Raw genomic sequence first — 23,682 nt, 5'->3', positions numbered from 1 at the left:
ATTGTAAATAGAGCTGCAATGAACGTTTTGGTACATGACTCTTTTTGAATTATGGTTTTCTCAGGGTATATGCCCAGTAGTGAGATTGTTGGGTCATATGGTAGTTCTATTTTTAGTTTTTTAAGGAACCTCCTTACTGTTCTCCATAGTGGCTGTATCAATTTAAATTTTTTTTTATTCTATTTAATCTCTAAATGAAATAACTTGGCTTTCTCTTTTCCCTGAAGCAGTATAACAGTCAGGAAAGCTATTGACAGAGTATAAGCTGTCCTATTGTGGGCATTGTCTGTTTTCTGTACGGATTGTGAAAAGAAGGAAAGAATGTATTTCATCCCTGTGTCCTGGGTTCTCTCACGCTGCTATCTTCAAAGAGTACCCTAGAAATCCACAGGCAGAACTGATTCCCAGAAAACTAATTTATATGCAGCACTTAATTTAATTTCTCCAGTGGATCTCCCTGGTGGCACTCTTAGAACATTCTTAGAAGCATTGCTTGTGTGGTACCAATGGGGGACGTACTAAGGTTTTCTTTCTTCAGGGTAGGTACTTCCGTAATACCCCAAGAAGTCATTCATTCTAAAACCTGCTGATATTTAGAACGATATCTAACCGCTTGTGGGAAAACGAATGGCTGCCGTACTTTTAAGTATTTCCTTGGAAGGAAATGAAAGCTTTCTTAAGAACCTAGTCACCCTTTATTATCTAGCAGCTTTCCTTTATGTCCTGATTTTTTTCTGCTCTGCCAAATGCACACGTTTGTGTTACCTGTTTCTTCCCTGAAGCAGCTGAGTTTCGTCAACCCCTGTGATTATCCCTATTCCTTGAAGGCAAAACCTCTAAATTAAATTTTTTCCCAGTGAGACTTTTCTTAGAAGTAGATTTGCATCATTATTCTTGAGTATCACTCAATCCCTTTATAACCATGTAACTTCAGCTTCTCATTTATCATGACAGTCCTTCTGTCTGATTACTTTCTTCTGCACTAGAGTCTTGAGTGTTTATTCCTGGTCTTATAGTTAAGTTTTTTTCCCCCTTAGTTTCCCTATTGGGTTTTTGGTTTTTTTTTTAAATTCTCCTTGAGATGACACGGCAGACTCAGAGTCTCAAACAAATTGGAGAATTATCTTCCCAAGCCTTGCCTTTACCTCAGGACATGAAGCAGTGACCCCCAAATCTCATTTACCCCATGTTGATGCAGGTTTGGGTGTCTTTTCTCAGGATGAGACTCAGCTGATTATTCCTCAAATGCAGGAACCTGTTGCTGGTGAAAAATCTCTGTTCCTAAGCAGGCCTGAGGTCCACTCCACAGAACATTTAGATGAGGATGTATGACTTTCTGGAAACTTCTTTTGTACACAAGCCCCTCTCCCCACCAAGAAACTGGTTCTTCTACTTTAACCAACAGATGATGAGCTGGCCGGGACGGGATATTTTCCAATACAGCAGTTCTCCTAAATCTCTTTAATTATCAGAACCACCAAAGGTACTTATTAAAAATACAGATTCCCAGGGCTTCCCTGGTGGCACAGTGGTTGAGAGTCCGCCTGCCGATGCAGGGGACACGGGTTCGTGCCCTGGTCCGGGAGGATCCACGTGCCGCGGAGCGGCTGGGCCCGTGGGCCATAGCCGCTGAGCCTGCGCGTCCGGAGCCCGTGCTCTGCAACGGGAGAGGCCACAACAGTGAGAGAGGCCCACGTACCACACACACACACACACACACACACACACACACACACACACACACACACACACACAGAAAGAGTGAGAGAGACATACACACAGATAAACAAGTGCAGTATAGATAGATAGATAGATAGATTCCCAGTCCTACTGCATCAAAACATCTGGGGAAGGGGTTTGGGAAGTTGAATGTTCAACAATACCCCCCAAGTGATTCTTATCACAGGGAAAGCTAGAGACACTACTGTAAAAATATTGCCCTCTCAAGAAGATGTTAGACTGTCTGTTATTTAATGCCTTCCTAGAGTTACTAATTTGTACTTATTACCATCTATGGCCCTGTTTCTTAAATTATTCCTTGAGTGCCAGAATCATAATCAGCTGAGGTGCTTGTCCAAGATGCAGATGCCTGGCCTTTGAGGTCAGAATCTCTGGGGACTGGACCGAGGGACCTGTTGTTTTTCACATGCTCCCCTAGATCAGAGCCACTGATCTAAGGGCGTCCATCCATAGTTCTAGAGCAGTTCTTTTCAAGCTTTAATGTGAATACAAATTACTAGGAACGTCGGTAAAGTGCACATTCTGATTCAGTCGGTCTGGGGTGGGACTGGAGAGTCTGCAAGCTCTCAGGCGATGTTGAGGCTGCCCGCCCATGGACCACATTAGCACAAGATGCTAGAGAACTTCTCTAAGCAGAATGCCCCAAACTGTTGGACAGCACAGAGCCTGTGACTCTGTTTTGATGGGAGAAGAGTGGACCCCATCTAAGCTATGACTAGTCCTAGTTTCATCAAGGGGGCACAGGATAATTCAGAGCAGAGCCTTACCCTTGTGAATGACACACCTGGCATTCTCAGCATTCATCATGTGGGCTGCCCTGTAACTCCACACCTTTACCTTTCCCAGTGAGACCCTTCCAGACCTCCCGGCTCCTGAAGCACTTGGGCCTGGGCTGGACCCACTGGACCAAAGATGTACACTTATCTTTGTTTCTGCAGGAGCGGGATAGAGTCAGGCATAAAAGTAGCCTTACTCAAGGAGAAAGCTATCAAATTTTTTTCAGTTCATACTTCTATGATTTTTTATTTTTTTTTGGTTTCTTTTGTTTCTTTTTCCTTTCTCTAGGAGAAATTTGTACCCATTTTTTTCCTTTTGGTTCTTGGGTAATTTATCTATTTCTTATCTATCTTTCAGATCATTTCCATCTCGTAGCTAATGAAAACCAGGTGGTCATGAGTTGTTAATAAATGTGAACTCTTGTTCTTCTTCCAAAGTCTGCTTTAGGCTAAGTCTCAGGATGACAGTTGGTTGTTTTTGAAAATTTGAGTTGGGACCAAATCTCAATAGGATGGATATTTGTTGTTTTTTCAAGACTGATTTATCTTGGTAATCTATCTCCTCAGGCTGTTAGCTTAATCCTTTGTTCCAAATGCCACATTGCACAGTTACTTCAAATGCTGAGCCTCTGGATTTTCTGCAGTAATTTTCTTATCTGTATACCAGAGAATGGCAAAAAGTTTCTAGTCTCTGGACTCACACGGTCAGGATCACCTGGGGATTTTTCTTAACGCTTCAGGTTCTACCTCCAGCGATTCTAATTCTGTTGGTCTAAAGAAGAACAAAGATTCTGCATTTTTAAAGAGTGGGAAAGTCTGTCCTTTACCCTGAAGGAAGACCATGGGCCTTGGTAAACTCTTGGTCTCTCCTGCCTTTGGCACCTGAAGCCACTGCATTGTGTAGAGCAGTCAGTAGGTCTCAGAAGTATACCTGACAAAGATTGTGTTAGCTGGGACTGTCCTGCCCAGGCCTCCCCACCACCCCACAGCCCACCCTCAAGCTTTGTGGACTGGACCTCCGCATCACATCTCAAGTCATTCTCGTCCATCCATTTCTAGCCTGCATCCTGGTCCAAGCCCCCACCCTTCCTCTCCTAGATTCTCCCCAGAATGATCTTTTAGACTCACAGATCAGAACACAACAATGCCTTTGCTTAAAGCCCTTCTATAACTTCCCATCTTGCTTAGAGTAAAATCCAAACCCCTCATTTGGTCTCCCCAACCCTGACTTGATCTGGGCCCCGCCTCCCTCTTTCCTGTAATCTACCCGTGGCTGGTTCCTTCCTATGTTCAGAGCTCACCTTTGATGTCCTCTACACCCAGAGACCTTCTTTGACCACCACCATCGAGAAGCCACTCACCCGGGCACTGTCACAGCCTCCTTTCACCCCTTGGCGAAGCACTTAGAAAATCAGCTCTTGTTCTTGTTTTTGTTTTTAAGGCCCATTTCAACTTCTACTGTATAAACTCCATCAGAGTAGGTACCCTTGTCTTCTGATTTACTGCTGCATCCTGGCACTTAAACAGCAGGGACTTGGTAAATATTTGCAAAATGGATGAATTTAAGCTGAGCAGGGAAGTATGAGCTGAAGTGAGCCAGCACAAGGGCAGAATTGTTCCTTGTGCAGGGAAATTAATGTTCTAAAGCCCAGAGGCAGGAAGATACTTAGTGTTTGTCAGAAGCTAAAATAATGTGTCCAGAGGAAGGAAGAGAGAGGAGCTGAGGTGGGCAGGGGCCTTAAAGGCTGCACTAAGGATGTTCACAAAGAGCAGCAAGGAGTCATAGAAGGGTTTTAAGCGGGGGAGTAACAACAGAATCCTGACCAAAGTTTTCAAGAAAGCCTTGTCCTAAAGTTGCGTCACACACACTGTGATAGGTTGAAAGGCCACAAGATGTCAACTTGTAAATGTTACCTTACTTGGAAAAAGCTTCTTTGCAGATGTAATTAATTGAAGGATCTTGAGATGAGATTACCTTAGATCATCCAGTTGAGCCTGAAATGCCATCGCAAATATCCACCTAAGAAGGAGGCAAAAGAAGATAACACAGACACACCTAGGGGAAGTCCATGTGAAGATGGAGGCAGAGATCTCCATGATGGTGCCACAAGCCAAGGAATGCCTGGAACCACCAGAAGGTGGAAGAGGCAAGAAAGAGATTCTCTAGAGCCTTCGAAGGGACTGTGGCCCTGCAACACCTTGATTTCAGATTTCTGGCCTCTAGAACTATGTGCGAATATATTTTGGTCATTGTAAGCCAGCAGATTTTTGGTAATTTGTTGTGGCAGCCACAGGAAATCAATACATGCACTTTAGAAAAAAGACATTCAGATGATGTGTGCCGTCATGCCTCAGTGAGCATAGGTCAAGTGTGAGATGGGAGATGTTCATGTGCTCTTTTCTCCTGTGGATGTTGTCATAACTCTAATGGAGAAAGGTAAGCCTGTTTCATGCAAGCTGATGCTCAAGTCAAGTTAGTTACTTCATTTTATGGCCAGCTTAAGAGGGAGAGCCGTGCATGTTGTGGAAATAAAGAGCAACCAATGAGAACTAGGGAAGGCTATTTACTGTGCGCTTGTTAAAGCACAGGAGTCAGCCACCATCATTTGCATTTTGGCAGAGACTCAAAGGCAGGCAGAGGAGTGGGAACGCTTTATAGTGGAAAAGGGGAAGGCTTCAGGTGTGCCCTGATTGCTGGCCTGGGGAAGCCGGAAGAGGGATAACTCCATTGGTTTGAGGCAGTGCTATCTGGCTTAATGAATAGGGTTGCAAATTTCCAGTCTCAATAGGTAAGAACCAAAATCTCCTGCCTGGGTATTTGCACTCAACTAAAATGGCTTGGGTAGCACTATTTTGGGATTGGTTCCAAACGTGTCATTGCAGAGGTTAAGTGGTACCTGGAAGGGAGAGGACTGGACTGAGAGTGCAGTGGATTACGGGCAATGCTCCCGGCCCTTCTGCAACCCTCGGATTTGCTCAGCACAACATGCAAGTCCCCTTTCTCTACACTGTGCCCCCATGACCTCCTCCATTTTCCAAACTCTCAACTAGGAAACCACCAGCGTTTCAAGACCCCATGTCACCGTGTTCTCAGAGATGGCAAAAACAATGGATGCTGATCCGATTTTAACAGACAATTGGAAGGCTTTCAACACTGCCAGTCACATCATCTACACTGCAGTGGATGCACAGATGCCCGAAACTATCAATTCATGTTGGCCAAATCTACAGAAGCAAAATGCATTGTTTGGGGCCCAGGCAGGTGGTTGGTGATGGCTTCATTAACACTCTCAAGGAAGAATTTAAGAATTTATTCAAGACCATTGGAAAGATCGCTAATGGAGAGATCCAAAAGTGGTTCTTAACCAAGGGCTATTCCACCCAGGGGTCATTTGGCAACGTGTGGAGACATTTTTTGGTCTTTACAACTAGGGAGGTGCTACTGGCATCCAGTGGGTAGAGACCAGGGATTCAACTAGCGACTGGCAACAGTGCAGTTGTTGTGGGAAAAAGGAAAGAATGAGATCGGCGTCAAGAAATGAAGATCTGGTGGGACAGGCACAAGCAGCTTTTCCTGTCTGTTTGGAAGCCTCTCTCTTTTCCCCAAGGGCTGAAACTTGGAGACTGCACGATGAGCGCGGGCTGGGACCATGTGGAGGAAGACACTTAGGGGTGACAGACAGAAGACAGCAGGAACCTGGGTTACCAGGCAATCTCCTAGAGCAAACCAGCTCCCGTGTAACACTCAGCTCTTGCATAGGGAAAATTAACTTTCATTTGACCATCAGGAGAAAAGAAAGCATTTGGGGAAGAGAATCACTCGTGCTATTAAAACAGTAGATCTGAGCGGTGACTCTTGAGATGTCAGGACGGAACGTCCCAGCACCAGAAAAGCTTCTGCAGAGGTTATGGAAAGGGTCAACGCTCAGCCAGCAAGTGCCTCCAGAGCTGGTTCGTGCTAGTTTCACAGCCAGCAGCCGTGCCACGTGGGAACACGTGTGTGCCATCTGGAGTCCTGAGCTGGGGGTTCTGAAAGTGGTGGGCCAGTCTAGGTGCTGGGTTTAGACACGCGTGGCTATATTTTTAGAAGGTACTTTAAAAATCTCAGTTTCTGGGACTTTATTCTCCAGCTAAGCCACTCCAGCTGATGTCTTTGCTTCCAGCTCAATCTGCCACAGACTTTATTTTTAAAAAACTATGGTTTAGAGTGTTTCACTCTTTACTGCTTTTATTCCAGACCTGCTGCATTTGGAGCTTAAGAAAGTGACACTGGTTCCAAACCCCATTGCCAGTAGGGAAGGGAGTTTCACTGTAGTGTCAGGATTGGCTCCGAATCTAGGTGGTGCAGAAACAAGAGGATGGCCCTCAGCCCTTATCAGAGCATTGCACCGGGGGGATGCAGATCAGCCCTTCCAGCATTTGAATTTTCCTGTAATACTGCCCTGAAGTTCAAGAATCATCGTGTTTCTGTAGGAAGTAAACTTTGGCCTAGGTCATACCAGGATTGGTCTTTCAGCTCACCCATGCTGACAAACTGGAGGCTAAGCAGGATGGTCAGAGCTTCAAAAAGCTTGAGGCAGAAGGTGGTGAATCCCCCAGGCACTGGAGGTGATCAGGAAGAAGCTGGCCAGCCCCTTACCGAGACAGTAGGAGAGGATATTCATGAATTGAGGAGAGAATTGATTGGGTAACCATTGACAACCTTGATATTCTTGGAGGGTTCCTTCCAACCCAGAGCATATGAACATGTGAGAGCTACTCGTTGGACAGTCAGAGAGCCAGAATTGCAGATTTTCTCTTTTGGTGACCAAGCTTGCGCCATATTTATAAAAAGTCTCTAGAACTAAATGCGCTCCCTGACTGTCCTTTGCACATAGCCACAGAGAGGAATATTGTTCCATTTGGAAGCGTCTTACCTTTGCCAAGTTAAGAGGAAGCTTGTCTTTGTAATCAGGATGGGGAAGAAAGCACAAAGCATCTACTATTGATAATGGATGCTTCTAGATGAACTTGCCCATCTCCTGAATAGCTCAGAACAACTGAATTGAGAGTTGTGATCACTGAGAGGTCTCTGCCTGACAGTGATTTTATTCTGCTGGTTTTAAAAAGAGATTACAGGGCTTCCCTGACGGCACAGTGGTTGAGAATCCGCCTGCCAATGCAGGGGACACGGGTTCGATCCCTGGTCCAGGAAGATCCCACATGCCGCAGAGCAACTAACCTCGTGCACCACAACTACTGAGCCTGCGCTCTAGAGCCCACGAGCCACAACTACTGAGCCCGCGTGCCACAACTACTGAAGCCCGTGCACCTAGAGCCTGTGCTTCGCAACAAGAGAAGCCACCACAGTGAGAAGCCCACGCACCGCAATGAAGAGTAGCCCCCGCTCGTCGCAAGTAGAGAAAGCCTGCGTGCAGCAATGAAGACCCAACACAGCCAAAAATAAATGAATAAAATAAATTTATATAAAATAAAAGATATTACAGGGGTAAAAAATTCCTTGTTTAAAGGATATCCTCTAGCCAGCATGCAAAATGTCACTAAAGCTGCCTAGGCATTTAGGGGACATCACCTTTGTCTTTCAAGATTCTCCAAAAGATACTGGTGGGCGCCTTTGAATGCATGAACATCTCTGCTGTGTGAGCTCAGGTGAACTGCTGGTGCCACCGGTAGAGTTCTATAATCATTTCTATTCTTTAGCACCTTTCGTTATACATCAGCCCACCTACCACCTGTTTCTGAGTCGGGAGAATCTGCATTCGTGGAGGTTCTCATGCCACTGGGAACGTGGCCAAAGAATGTATTCCTTCTCCAGTTTCCTGCCTGTACATCCGCATCTGGGTTGTCTCTAAATCTGGCCATCACAGAAGGCCTGTTTCTTGAGTTGGGGTCCAGGGTGAAGGTGGGAAATGTCGTAACTTCTGTCTTAACCAAATTCTGAGAACGTCTGTAAAGCTAACATTAGAACAGACCATATGGAGAATGGTACTTTCCCCCTCATAGAACTATGATTACAGGGACTTTCTGAAGCAGAGATTTAATCAGACCTTGCTTGCTTGCTTGCTGTGGGGGGGGGTTCAGTCATCAGAGACCCAGTTAATGTGCTTCATCTGATTTTCTGTACTTGGGTAGGCTGCGATCTTCAGTAGCAAGAGAAATTACTCTCCTGAAGCTTCCTTCAGTCTCATCCTTCTTAAGAAGTGTCCGTGTTGTCCAGTATCCCCACAGCCAGAGGAAGCGCAGCCCGCTTAATGTGAGAGTGCCAAAAATACCAGGATGAAGGGATTGCCCTCAAAGGCAAATGACCCCAGAAGAGAGGGGAGGGTGCAGGGTGCTGTCTTCTTCCTTGCCAGACTCTCTGAAATGTCCTTCGTGAGAACAAATAAGGTTTTCTACTTCACTGGCCATGTACATCATGTTACGCACAGTGTTTCTAAATTGTGGCTTTAAGCTGACAGAGATTTTGGCATTCTCGCCAAAGGAATGAAGCATTTGTCCTTCAAGACATCTTTTACCACCATAAAATACCATTCCCATTTAAATTAATTTAAATACTTAAAATCTAAACTTTAATGGGAAAGGGGGTTGAAGTCTTTTGGTTTTTTTTTTGTTTTTGTTTTGTTTTTTTATAATTTGTGGCTTGACAGTGCAATTTTCTTCGATTGGTTTTATTTTGACCTTGGAAAAAAAAGCAGTTACTATCATTGTTTTGTTTCTGTTTTCCTGTATTCAGCCCTAGCCTTTCAGAATCATCCTAATCCCCTGTATGACTCATGAAGTTTCGCTGTTATACTGAAGGCAAGTGGTATGAGATTTGTAATACTTGTAGTTATCTCTCAGACTCCATGATCGCCCAAGCGATCGCTTCACTATGATTCCAATTCTGAAAGAGAGTTCGTTGTTTCTTTTTTGGGGGGGTGCAATAAGCATGTTGATTGAATTGCAGCTTTAGTATTTAAATTTTAATTTAATGTTGATATGAGAACTGGTTGTTTGCCGTCCTTCCCATTGTCGGCCATTACCCACTTGTCTGTCTTCGACCATGGGCACTGATAACAATTTTCCAGCCTTGATTCACAATGAAGCAGCCTGCTTAGGCCACCACATCAGATCCTGGGGTGGTGAGGAAGCCACAAAACCGAGAGACTTCGATTCTGATGCAAGTCACTTAGCCTCTCGGAGACTCAGTTTCCTTATCTGTAAAATGAGAGGTTGGATCACTCTGATGAATAATAAGAGTTCACACGAGTAGTAAAAAGATCAATAACAATGTGGGCCAATACTTATTGAGCAGCTCTTCCGTCCTTTTAAATATGCCAGGCCTAGGTGGTACCCAAGGGAGTAGGGGGTGGGGAGGCAGGGAGTAAATGAATACTTTTGGTAGATTAATAGTATGGTGAGAACTAAGCTCAAGAGAAGCTGTAGAAGCTGTAGAAGCATGGCTTGAGTCCACAAGGTTTTTTTTCAGTACTCTGAAAAGCAAATAAAACGCCTACATTTGCTCTTGTAAGACTTAGCCACCTGACGAAAATACCGACTTTCTTCCTGGGAGCTGGAAAAATGTCAGCTTGGTGTGGTGAGATTGGTTCTATTATGCTGAACCCGAGCCCTGGCTGATAGGTGGGGCCCATAACTAGCAGCTCTGGCTCCTGTGGCAAACAGCCTGCGACAAACCCTAAAGTCAACTTTTTAACTCACGTTACAGCTCACAGATGGGTGTTATTACCAGTGTGCACCATCTGGTAGCCTTCTCTTTTAACCATTCATCCCTGCTAACTAGATACCGAGCTTTTTACATTATTCTCTTAAATTTATGTGACCTCTAAACATTCAGGACCTAGGAACAAAAGTCCTGGTCATCTTGCCCTCGTTATAGTCCTGGTTTTCGTTTAAACTGAGAAGTGTATTGTTACTTTACGCAATTTGTTTCATGAGCCAACATTTTTCAAACATGAGGTCCACAAAATTAAAATTAGCAGAAAATAGCCCTCGCTGGTTAAAAGATTCCATGCTGGACTACTAGGTGGGCGGTGTTTCTAGTTCCCAAACCGTGTGTGTTCCCTGTCGTGCCTGCAGAGCTCAGCACCTGGCATGGAGCGGACGCGTGGTAAAAATGTAATTGGAAGCACGCCCGTGGACAGGCAGCGTTACAGCAGTCCGATTTGATTGCTATTGTACTTCTGAAAGGCCAGACCAACGTCCAAAGGCTGGGACAAACTCCAGGATGTGTTGTCAGTTGTGTGGACAGAGCCTTGAGCCAAGTGGATGTCCTCTTCACATGGTCCAGAGATCTGTTTTGGGAATTAAAACCTCCGTAGACAGCCTCTCAGGCACTATTCACACGGTGGTTCTGATGGTGTCTTCTGATATCATTATGTGATGCTTCTTGCTTACTTCCACCTTTTAATTTGTGCTGATACGTTCATATGTGTAGTTTGTTTTTGTTCTTTTTTTTTTTTTTTTTTTTTAAAGAAATTGGCATCTCCTGCAGGTCCACCTGGGCAGGACCCAAGCAGCCAATGGCGGTGGTGGCTGGGGGCGTGTGGTCCCGGAACCAAATCCCCATGGGTACAGAGGGACAACCGTATTTACTGCGATGTCTGAGATGCCCACTGTGCCCTTTCTGGTTGTTTCTGTTTTTGGTTCTGTCGTCATAGACACATACTGGGCCGGCAGGAAGCCCGTGTGACCTAGCATGGCTGTGTATTTCTACTTCCAGGTTTATTGTACATTTCGAATGGTATGCGCGTGACCCTGTAATGATGTGTGGCCTTTCTTCTTTCCCCAGAATGTCGAGTGGTGAAGTCCACTTCTTACACCAAAATAGCTTCATCATCCCGCAGGAGCACCACCAAGAGCCCCGGACCTTCCCGGCGCAGCAAATCCCCGGCATCAACCAGCTCAGGTAAAGCTGCAAAGGAGCCTGCAGCGGCTGCCTTGTTTCTGACGCACGATGCGCAGAGGGTGTGTGAAGCCCAGAGCGTGAGATTTCAAGAGAGTGTAGATTCCGGTTTATAATTTTAGAACATGTTAAAGTGGTGGAACAGATTTGCCAGAGTCTAGCATGTTGGCTGTAAGAAAAAGCATCAGGTTTGGGAAAACTTAGTAAATATTCAGAAAACCCAGACTTGCCCACAGATAGAAGTACGCTCCTGACTTGAATCATTTCTGCTGCAAAAATGATTTTTTCGGCTAAAGGCCCCCAGCTCCAGAAATCTCTGTTAAAGCATTTGTTCTTCTTGGGACTGGCTGGTGAGGAGTTTACAGTTTATATTTGCTGAGCCTTTGTTTAACACATTTTTTACTCTGGCCCCAGCACGGCTCTGGGGCTAAAAGCCGTGAGGAGAGACCGCTGCTGGGGTAGCTGCAGTGACTCTGGGCCTGTGACCTGTCTGTCCTTGGGCTCTAGTGCTGCTGTTGGAGCAGGATGTGTACTTATAGCATGACCGCCTCAGACCTGCCTTTTCCTTCTTTGGTCTTAACTCTGACATCAATTGGGACTTCCCTGGTGGTCCAGTGGTTAAGACTTCGCCTTCCAGTGTAAGGGGTGCGGGTTCGATCCCTGGTCGGGGAGCTAAGGTCCCACATGCCTCGCAGCCAAAAAACCAAAACACAAAACAGAAGCAATAGTGTAACAAATTCACTAAAGACTTTAAAAGTGGTCCACATCAAAAAGAAAAAAAATCTAAAAAAAAACCTGACATGAATCAGTTGGTTTGTTCGTTTGGGTCTTAGGTATAAGGTCTATTTCACGATGTAAGGGAATTATTTATTAAATGCTATAAACTGTTGAATGTGAATTATTAAATGATACATACATCAAAGTGATTGTCACCTGATTTTATGAAGGCAGGGAAGCTCTTATAAGTAGGGAGCAAGACCTATAGGGTCTGTATTGAAGCCTTCTTGTACTCAGCCGTGTGGTCCCAGAGGGATGTGAAAAGATCTCTAGGCTGGGGCTACAGGGCCTACCTCTGGCACCACTGCCCAGTGTGAGTTATAACCTACCTATTTAAAATTGGAGGTGCTATAAACTATTTTTCCTCGTAAAAACTAAAATTGAAACTTCCATAGTCAGTCTTGGAAGAAGGGACTCTTAGTTGGCTGGAGAGCTAGACCACCGGGCCCATGTTAGTTCTCTACGAGTTGCCTTCCCCTGGGGGCGTTTCTAATTACTGCTATTCCCTAGACAGGTCTGCACAGACCTTCTCCTCACTCTGCGTTGGCACCGATGAGATGCCACTGTCCCTTTCTGGCTGTCTAATCATGGCAGCCAAGATTGAATGGAGGCCTACAGGAGGACAAGATGGTAATACAGAGCAAAAAAAGGGAGAGAGAATTTTTGCGGCTCAGAAATAAATAACCTTGTAAATAGTGAAGAGCCTATTTTATGTCAAAAAGGAAGCTAAAATTTCAGTTAAGAAAAAAAGAATCATAAATCTGATCTTAAAAAGATAATAATGAATATAGGAAATTGTTTCACTTTGGAATTAATTGGTCACGTAGTTACTATTTAGCATCTCTTAAGATTATATAAATCTTATAAATGTATTTAATTATAATCTTATAAATAAAGATGAATATATCGTTTACCAAAAGTAATTTTGGAAACTCAAAAGAGGAGATAGGCAAATGTATTAAATGTATTTGTATTTGTCACCGCCAACGTTTGGAACTATTCCCTTTAGAAGTTTAAAATGCATAGGATACATTACTTCAAAATTGATAGATTGATTCAAACAATCATTTCTATTTTCTGTTGTTTCCCTGAATCTCTTTTCCACTATAGTTAGAACCTGGTTGGTCTGACCAGCAGTCACTTGTAATGTGTGATAGGTATGCCAGGGAGTTATCATTTCCATACAGAAAGCAGAATCCAGATCCATTCTAAAATCAATACGTTCTTGAAAAATTAACACTTCAGTCAAGGTATCTTTAACTTCTAGGCCAAAATTAATTAAAAAGCACTGATCATGTTTTCTTTAATATAAGCCTTTTATGCATATCAAGTTTTCAACTTCTTGCATTTTGATTTAGAAGATATCATACAATCATTTCCTGGTTATATAAGAGCTTATAATATGTGATGACTGTCTCTTGATTCTGACTTGCTATCAAATCTTCCCACCTTCCTCTGGATGATTCTAATTTAGGGAGGGTTTATAGAGCAGCAAGACTCGGTCGCAAATGAGTGGATTATGCCAGGGACCCCAAGATCACTCCCTTTTCCCGGGACCTAAACGCAGGGTTTAGGAAGTCCAGTGGTGTTTACGTATCTTTTCGGGACAAGTGCAGATGCTGGATGTCAGGGGATCACCTGCCTTGCCCCCCTCCACTGAACTAGCCTAAGATTCCTGTCTCTACTCAGGTTTGTCTCTTGAAACTGTGGAAAGGAGCAGTGAATTATCTCTATATTGACTGTATCCGAATTTTCTGAAAATAGCCTATTCATTGTTTTCCATAAATCGTAGGACTGGAATGTGAACAGTTTTCCTTTAATACTCCTTAAACATTGATGTTGTCCCAAGCCCCATTCCACCATGAACCTGACTTAACATTAAGTAATCTTCGTTTTTCCCCCTTACACAAGAACCTAAAGTTTGAAATGATTTCTCCTTCAGTTTTAAACTTTCTACTTCCAATATTCATCTTCCTGCATGATATGGAGATTGGAGCATCGTATAGAGTTAAGATTTGTAGGTTCCCGTGTTGTTTGTGGTCATATTGTTGGCTTACATTTCAATTAAACGTCAGAGTTTACATAGAACTTTTATCTCTTTGATCTATTTTGATCCTCCCAAGAATCGCACAACAGCAAGCAAGACAAGACATTATTCTTTGTTATATAATCACATACTCTATTTTTTAAATGAGGAAGCAGGCGTAGAGCTGGGGGAACTGCTTGGCCCAGAGTCACAGAGTTAATAGTGGCAACTCAGAGCTGGCACGTGGGGCTTCCAGTGCTCTGGATACAGCAGCCTAGCCATTCTTGATACCTGCTTCTTCACGTCTGCTTATTAAAATTTTGATCTTAAGGAAATAACTGATGCAGTACCTCGTTGAAGATTGAAATGTACAACATCATAACCCTTTGCAACAGAAGCCTAAGCGTTAGTCCCAGACACCAGCATTCTGGGGGGTGAAGTGATTCACCCTGACTTCAGGATGTATGTCAGTGGTAGACAGAAACTTTCCTTTGTAAGTCAGTCTTAGAATAAGAATGAGAATGCTTGGTAAATCCTGTCTTTGCTCCTTAATCATTTCTCTTCTTGGGACTAGAAGAAGTTAGAGGTGTTTTATTAATGTAAGGTATTCATTTAGACATTCAGAAATATCCAGTTCAGGCCTGCAAGTGTCAGGCACTTGCTAGGCGCTAATGATGCAGAGATGAAAGAAACAGCCCCTCCACTCAAGAAGCACACAGTTCAAGCCCCCTGAATAATTTATAGATAACATAATTCACGTAGCTGTTGAATTATTATTAGTCTCTGTAACAGAAAGGGTCCAAAGAAGGCAAATTGGAGCTAGAAGACAAGAAACCAGAAGGCTTAATAACAAAAGAAGAATAAGGAGCCCCCAGACAATTGTGTGTGGAGACGTTGAATGAGGTATCACTAAGAAACGGGGAAAACGGGTTTTAGACTCTTAAAGGAACAAGAATACATAAGAGCGTCATAAAGAGAGTTTAATATGGGTTGAATCTTTATTCATGTGTCTGTCTTTGGAACACAGACATCTCATAAAATGTGTAATTTAAAAGTGCATTTCTTTTCAACAAATTCCTTTATCTGCATAGGGAAGTTATAACAAAGTATCTCCCCAAATAAGAGTATTCTGTGCACTCATTCAATTTCAGTAAGAATGGATAAGGTTTCGTTTTACTTTATATTGTTTTCTTAATATTAAAAGTATAAGAAAACCACATTTACCTATCTTGAATTTTCATTACTGTAATCCTCCTTAAAAACTTAGAGATTTCAAAATTTTGACCTCTTCTTGGATTCCTTAGAAAAACATGGGTTTGTTTGTTTTAGTTTTGTTCCCATTTAGATGGACGGCCAGTTTTTTTTTTTTGTAGAGTGACTCCTTCTGTTTAGAATCTCTATCTGTACAAGCCATGGCAAACATAACCGAGTGCCCCATGGTGCCTTACGTTCATCAGTCCAGGCATGAGCTGATGCACTTTCTTGCCCTCCAGAAGCTTATAGTCTAAGGTAGAAACACAGCAACAACCATTCATTCATTCAATATGCATTGAGAAGCCACCATGGACTAGTGATGTGAGAATTGCAAGAGTGAACATTTGAAAGAGGGAAATCTGGATGCCTTAGTTAATGACCTTCTACCATGACAGAAGCGTCATTCCGTATTTCCCAGGCTTAAAACTTACTTGTATGTGACTCTTGAAATCCTGAAGCCTTTTTATTTATGCTAGTCAAATTTTGCTTTTTTACAGTTATATAAAAATATTTTATGCAACATATGCAGATAAGAATCGAAGCTGGGGAAGCAAAGAGAATTTTAATCCGCTTACTGGTCCAATTTGTCAATTGTTAAAATTTATATCAAACACCTTCAAAGGCAGATTGCTAGCTATTAATTTTTTAGCTCAGTCTTTTTCCTTTAGTGTAGAGATTTCAGCCATGTATTTGCTATAGAGGATCTTTTCCGCTTTGGCATTCCAAGAGAATTGTTGAAAACAAAATGCACCAAGAAAATCAAGAGGGCTAATGATTCATTCCCTGTGTTTTTAGACTTTTTTGCTGCCTATAATGCTGAATCCTCCTTCCATTCTCTTTCCCTGTACCCATCAACTGCCCCTAGCACTCACTCCCAGCAGGTGAGTATTTCCAAAGATACTCTTTCAAACTTTGAACCGTTATCTTGACCCACCGTCTCTGTGGGGGCAGCACTCTATGTCAACTCCTGTTGTAAAGTTCTCACTGCTAATGCTCCATGTTAATTAAATAAATATTTCCTGAGCATCTACTGTGTGCCAGGCTTGTATTAGTTTGTAAGGATACAAAGATGATTAAACAGCAGTTCTTGTCCTCAAGTTGGGAAACACACATATATAACACTATGATAGTGTAGTAAGGGCTATGACAGCCCAGAGAAAGAAGGGGATAAATCTCATTAATAGGGTCAGAGAAAAAAAGACTTATTAATTGGGACATGAAGGATCTTGCCAGGAGAAGGGCCAGGAGGACATCACCATCTGAGAAAACAATGAGAGTTAAGGCACAAAGGCATGGAAGTATATGGCATGTTTAAGGAGCGGTGGCTAGTCCAATAAAAATGAATGGTAGAATTACAGGAAAGGGAGAAGATGGTGGTAGCCTAGTTGGTTGTGCTGAGATTGCACGGGGCCATGAAGGAATAATCTTGTTATAGGTATTAGGGGGTGAAAAGGGATTTTTAGTAAGGCCATGATTTGATTTTTATCTGAATTTTGGAAACAATGGTACAGTGGTAGAGAGGATGGCTACACGTGAAGAGCCAAGAGCCAGGAAGGCTCCATGAAGTCATCCTGGAAAGAATTGTTAGGACAGAATTTAAACAACAGTGCTTAAAATGGGGGAGACCTCAAAAGGGAAATGAAACCAGGAATTTCACTGGATATGAGGCCAGAGGAAGAGAAAGGCATCAGAGATGAGGAGCAGGTTTGCCAGTCGAGGAGGAGAGGTAGGGAATGGGTCCCATTTTAGACCTGTCCCATGTGAGATGCTTCGGAAGCATCAGAGGGCAAGTAATAAGGAACGGTGTGTAAGTCAGATGTGAGCTGACAATATGTATTTGAGAGAGCCTGGCATATAGTAGTGAATTAAATAATAGAAATGTAAAATACCTCCCCCCTCAACCCAAGGAGAGATTTGTAAGGATAAGGCTGAAAATGGAACCATGGGGAACATCTGCAGTTATAAGAGCACATCAGGAGGACCTTCAAGATGGTGGAGGAGTAAGACGCAGAGATCACCTTCCTCCCCACAAGTACATCAAAATTACATCTACATGTGGAACAACTCCTACAGAACACCTACTGAACGCGGGCAGAAGACCTCAGACTTCCCAAAAGGCAAGAAAATCCCCACATACCTGGGTAGGGCAAAAAAAAAAAAAAAAAAAAAAACAGAGACAGAAGAATAGGGACGGGACCTGCACCACCTCTGGGAGGGAGCTGTGAAGGAGGAAAGGTTTCCACACACAATGAAGCCCCTTCGCGGGCAGAGACTGCGGGTGGCGGAGGGGGGAAGCTTCAGAGCCGCGGAGGAGAGCGCAGCAACAGGGGTGCGGAGGGCAGAGCGGAGAGATTCCCGCACAGAGGATCGGTGCCGACCAGCACTCACCAGCCCGAGAGGCTTGTCTGCTCACCAGCTGGGGCGGGCGGGGGCTGGGAGCTGAGGCTCGGGCTTCGGTCCGATCGCAGGGAGAGGACTTGGGTTGGTGGCGTGAACACAGCCTGAAGGGGGCTAGTGCACCACGGCTAGCGAGGAGGGAGTCCAGGAAAAGTCTGGAACTGCCTAAGAGGCAAGAGACCGTTGTTTCGGAGTGTGCGAGGAGAGGGGATTCTTCCACTGTCTGCCTGCGGAAGGCAGAGTACCACCTAAATGAGCTCCAGAGACGGGCGTGAGTCGAAGCTATCAGCTCGGAACCCAGAGATAGGCATGAAATGCTAACGCTGCTGCTGCAGCCACCAAGAATCCTGTGTGAAAGCACTGGTCACTCTCCACATCCCCCGGGGAGCCTGTGCAACACGCCACTGCCAGGGACCCATGATCCAAGGACAAGTTCCCTGGGAGAACACACAGCACTCCTCAGACTGAACACACACTGGCCTCTGCTGCCACAGGCTCACCCAGCATTCCAATTATAACTACTGTACCCCTCCCTCCCCTGGCATGAGTGAGCCAGATCCCCCTAATCAGCCGCTGCTTTAACCCCCTCTTGTCTGAGCGAAGAACAGATGCCCTCAGGCGACCTACACGCAGAGGCGGGGCCAAATCCAAAGCTGAACCCCGGGAGCTGTGCGAACAAAGAAGAGAAAGGGAAATCTCTCCCAGCAGCCTCAGGAGCAGTGGATTAAATCTCCACAATCAGTTTGAGGTACCCTGCATCTCTGGAATCCCTGAACAGACAACGAATCATCCTAAAATTGAGAAGGTGGACTTTGGGAGCAACTGTAGACTTGGGGTTTGCTGTCCGTGACTGATTTGTTTCTGATTTTTACGTTTATCTTAGTATAGTTTTTAGCACTTGTTATCCTTGGTGGCTTTGTTTATTGGTTTGGTTGCTATCTTCTTTATTATTATTTTAATTTTTTATTTTAATAATTTTAAAAATTTATTATTATTATTATTTTCTTTCTTTCTTTTCTCCATTTTCTTCTGAGCCGTGTGGCTGACAGGGTCTTGATGCTCTGGTCTGGTGTCAGGCCTGACCCTCTGAGGTGGGAGAGCTGAGTTCAGGACACTGGACCACCAGAGACCTCCCAGCCCCACATAATATCAATTGGTGAGAGCTCTCCCAGAGATCTCCATCTCAATGCTAAGACCCAGCTCCACCCAACGATCAGCAAGCTCCAGTGCTGGACCCCCCATGCCAATCAACTAGCGAGACAGGAATACAACCCCACCCATTAGCAGAGGGACTGCCTAAAATCATACTAAGTTTACAGACACCCCAAAGTACACTACCAGACACAGCCCTGCCCCCTAGAAAGACAAGATCCAGCCCCACCCACCAGAACACAGGCACCAGTCCCCTCCACCAGGAATCCTACACAAGCCACTGAACCAACCTCACCCACTGGGGGCAGACACCAAAAACAATGGGAACTACACACCTGCAGCCTGTGAAAAGGAGCCCCCAAACACAGTAACTTAAACAAAATGAGAAGACAGAGAAATATGCAGCAGATGAAGAAGCAAGGTAAAAACCCACCAGACCTAACAAATGAAGAGGAAATAGGCAGTCTACCTGACAAAGAATTCATAGTAATGGTAGTAAAGATGATCCAAAATCGTGGAAATAGAATGGAGAAAATACAAGAAACGTTTAACAAGGACCTAAAAGAACCAAAGAGCAAACAAACAATGATGAATAACAATAAATGAAATTGAAAATTCTCTAGAAGGACTCAATTACAGAATAACTGAGGCAGAAGAATGGATAAGTGACCTGGAAGATAAAATAGTAGAAATAACTAACGCAGAGCAGAATAAAGAAAAAAGAATCAGAAGAATTGAGGACAGTCTCAGAGACCTTGGGGACAACATTAAATGCACCAACGTTCGAATTATAGGGGTCCCAGAAGAAGAAGAGAAAAAGAAAGGGTCTCAGAAAATATTTGAAGAGATGATAGTTGAAAACTTCCCTTACACGGGAAAGGAAATAGTCAAGTCCAGGAAACACAGAGAGTCCCATACAGGATAAATCCAAGGAGAAACGGGCCAAGACACATATTAATCAAGCTAAATTAAATACAAATACAACCAAAAATTAAATACAAAGAAAAAATATTAAAAGCAGCAAGGGAAAAGTAACAAATAACATACAAGGGAATCCCCATAAGGTTAACAGCTGATCTTTCAGCAGAAACTCTGCAAGCCAGAAGGGAGTGGCAGGACATATTTAAAGTGATGAAGGGGAAAAACCTCCAACCAAGATTACTCTACCCAGCAAGGATCTCATTCAGATTCAATGGAGAAATTAAAACCTTTACAGGGAAGCAAAAGTTAAGAGAATTCAGCAACACCAAACCAGCTTTACAACAAATGCTAATGGAATTTCTCTGGGCAGGAAACACAAGAGAAGAAAAGGACCTACAAAAACAAACCCAAAACAATTAAGAAAATGGTAATAGGAACATGCATATCGATAATAACCTTAAATGTGAATGGATTAAATGCTCCAACCAAAGGACACAGGCTTACTGAATGGTTACAAAAACAAGACCCATATATATGCTGTCTACAAGAAACCCACTTCAGACCTAGTGACACATGCAGACTGAAAGTGATGGGATGGAAAAAGATACTCCATGCAAATGGAAATCAAAAGAAAGCTGGAGTAGCAATTCTCATATCAGACAAAAGAGGCTTTAAAATAAAGATGATTACAACAGACAAGGACACTACATAATGATCAAGGCATCAATTCAAGAAGAAGATATAACAATTGTAAATATTTATGCACCCAACATAGGAGCACCTCAATACATAAGGCAAATACTAACAGCCATAAAAGGGGAAATCGACAGTAACACAATCATAGTAGGGGACTTTAACACCCCACTTTCACCAATGGACAGATCATCCAAAATGAAAATAAATAAGGAAACACAAGCTTTAAATGATACATTACACAAGATGGACTTAATTGATATTTATAGGACATTCCATCCAAAAACAACAGAATACACATTTTTCTCAAGTGCTCATGGAACATTCTCCAGGATAGATCATATCTTGGGTCACAAATCAAGCCTTGGTAAATTTAAGAAAATTGAAATCGTATCAGGCATCTTTTCTGACCACAACGTTATTAGATAAGAAATCAATTACAGGGAAAAAAAAACATAAAAAACACAAACACAGGGAGGCTAAACAATACGTTACTAAATAACCAAGAGATGACTGAAGAAATCAAAGAGGACATTTGTCATTAGAAACAAATGACAAACCATGATGACTCAAAACCTATAGGATGCAGCAAAAGCAGTTCTAAGAGGGAAGTTCATAGCAATACAGTCCTACTTCAAGAAACAAGAAAAATCTCAAATAAATAACCTAACCTTATACCTAAAGCAAACAGAGAAAGAAGAACAGAAAAAAACCAAAGTTAGCAGAAGGAAAGAAATCATAAAGATCAGATTAGAAATAAATGAAAAAGAAATGAAGGGAACAGTAGCAAAGGTCATTATAACTAAAAGCTGGTTCTCTGAGAAGATAAACAAAATTGATAAACCATTAGCCAGACTCATCAAGAAAAAAGGGAGAAGACTTAAATCAATAGAATTAGAAATTAAAAAGTAGAAGTAACAACTGACTACAGTCCTACTTCAAGAAACAAGAAAAATCTCAAATAAATAACCTAACCTTATACCTAAAGCAAACAGAGAAAGAAGAACAGAAAAAAAACCAAAGTTAGCAGAAGGAAAGAAATCATAAAGATCAGATTAGAAATAAATGAAAAAGAAATGAAGGGAACAGTAGCAAAGGTCATTATAACTAAAAGCTGGTTCTACAAAGGATCATGAGAACCTCCTACAAGCAACTATATGCCAATAAAATGGACAACCTGGAAGACTGAACCAGGAAGAAACAGAAAATATAGACAGACCAATCACAAACACTGAAACTGAAACTGTGATTAAAAATCTTCCAACAAACAAAAGCCCAGGACCAGATGGCTTCACAGGTGAATTCTATCAAACATTTAGAGAAGATCTAACACCTATCCTTCTCAAACTCTTCCAAAATATAGTAGAGGGAGGAATACTCCCAAACTCATTCTACGAGACGACCATCACCCTGATACCAAAACCAGACAAAGACGTCACAAAGAAAAAATACTGCAAGCCAATATCACTGATGAACATAGATGCAAAAATCCTCAACAAAATACTAGCAAACAGAATCCAACAGCACATTAAAAGGATCATACACCATGATCAAGTGGGGTTTTTCCCAGGAACACAAGGATTCTTCAATATATGCAAATCAATCAATGTGATAAACCATCTTAACAAACTGAAGGAGAAAAACCATATGATCATCTCAATCGATGCAGAAAAAGCTTTCGACAAAATTCAACACCCATTTATGATTAAAAACCTCCAGAAAGTAGGAATAGAGGGAACTTACCTCAACTTAATAAAGGCCATGTATGACAAACCCACAGCCAACATCGTTCTCAGTGGTGAAAAACTGAAACCATTTCCTCTAAGATCAGGAACAAGACAAGGTTGTCCACTCTCACCACTAATATTCAACATAGTTTTGGAAATTTTACCCACAGCAATCAGAAAAGAAAAAAGGAATAAAGGAATAAAATAAATAAATAAAAATAAAAGGAATCCAAATCGGAAAAGAAGCAGTAAAGCTGTCACTGTTTGCAGATGACATGATAGCATACATAGAGAATCCTGAAGATGCTACCAGAAAACTACTGGAGCTAATCAATGAATTTGCTAAAGTAGCAGGATACAAAATTAATGCACAGAAATCTCTTGCATTCCTAACCTAGGAATAAGCCTACCTAAGGGGACAAAAGATCTGTATGCATAAAACTGTAAGACACTGATGAAAGAAATTAAAGACAACACAAATAGATGGAGAGATATACCATGTTGTTGGATTGGAAGAATCAACATTGTGAAAATGACTCTACTACCCAAAGCAATCTACAGATTCAGTGCAATCCCTATCAAACTACCAATGGCATTTTTCACAGAAGTAGAGCAAAAAATTTCACCATTTGGAGGGAAACACAAAAGACCCAGAATAGCCAAAGCAATCTTGAGAAAAAAAAAAACGGAGCTGGAGGAATCAGGCTCCCTGACTTCAGACTATACTACAAAGCTACAGTAATGATAACAGTATGGTACTGGCACAAAAACAGAAATATAGATCAATGGAACAGGATAGAAAGCCCAGAGATAAACTCATGTACATATGGTCACCTTATCTTTGATAAACTAGGCAAGAATATACAATGGAGAACATACAGCCTCTTGACCATAAACACAACAAAAAGACAAGTCTCAGAATGGGAGAAAATATTTGCCAACGAAGCAACTGACTAATGTTAATCTCCAAAATATGCAAGCAGCTCAGGAAGCTCAATATTAAAAAAACAACCCAATCCAAAAATGGGCAGAAGACCTAAACAGACATTTCTCCAAAGAAGATATACAGATTGCCAACAAACACATGAAAGGGTGCTCAACATCAATCGTGAGAAAACCATAATTCAAAAAGAGTCGTGTACCACAGTGTTCACTGCAGCACTATTTACAATAGCCAGGACATGGAAGCAACCTAAGTGTCCATCGACAGATGAATGGATAAAGAAGATGTGGCACATATATACAATGGAATATTACTCATTCATAAAAAGAAACAAAATTGAGTTATTTGTAGTGAGGTGGATGGACATCAAGTCT

The 23,682-nt window shown here is 42.6% G+C and overlaps 1 protein-coding gene across 4 annotated transcripts in view; it reads left to right on the top strand.

The window, feature by feature from the left end:
* The window catches only part of DCLK1 (doublecortin like kinase 1), a 334,804-nt gene that overhangs the window by 226,658 nt on the left and 84,464 nt on the right, over positions 1–23,682 (top strand). For all 4 annotated transcript variants that reach the window (XM_028497940.2, XM_028497941.1, XM_024125852.3 and 1 more), the window contains exon 5: positions 11,305–11,421. In XM_028497940.2, coding sequence (XP_028353741.1) covers positions 11,305–11,421 — 117 coding nt within the window. The remainder of the gene's footprint in view (positions 1–11,304; positions 11,422–23,682) is intronic.

The sequence above is a fragment of the Physeter macrocephalus genome, chromosome 13 (genome assembly GCF_002837175.3).
Source record: "Physeter macrocephalus isolate SW-GA chromosome 13, ASM283717v5, whole genome shotgun sequence".
NCBI classification, from domain to species: Eukaryota; Metazoa; Chordata; class Mammalia; order Artiodactyla; family Physeteridae; genus Physeter; species Physeter macrocephalus.
Note: the sequence above shows the minus strand (reverse complement) of the source record. Positions and strands in the feature narration are given on the sequence as shown.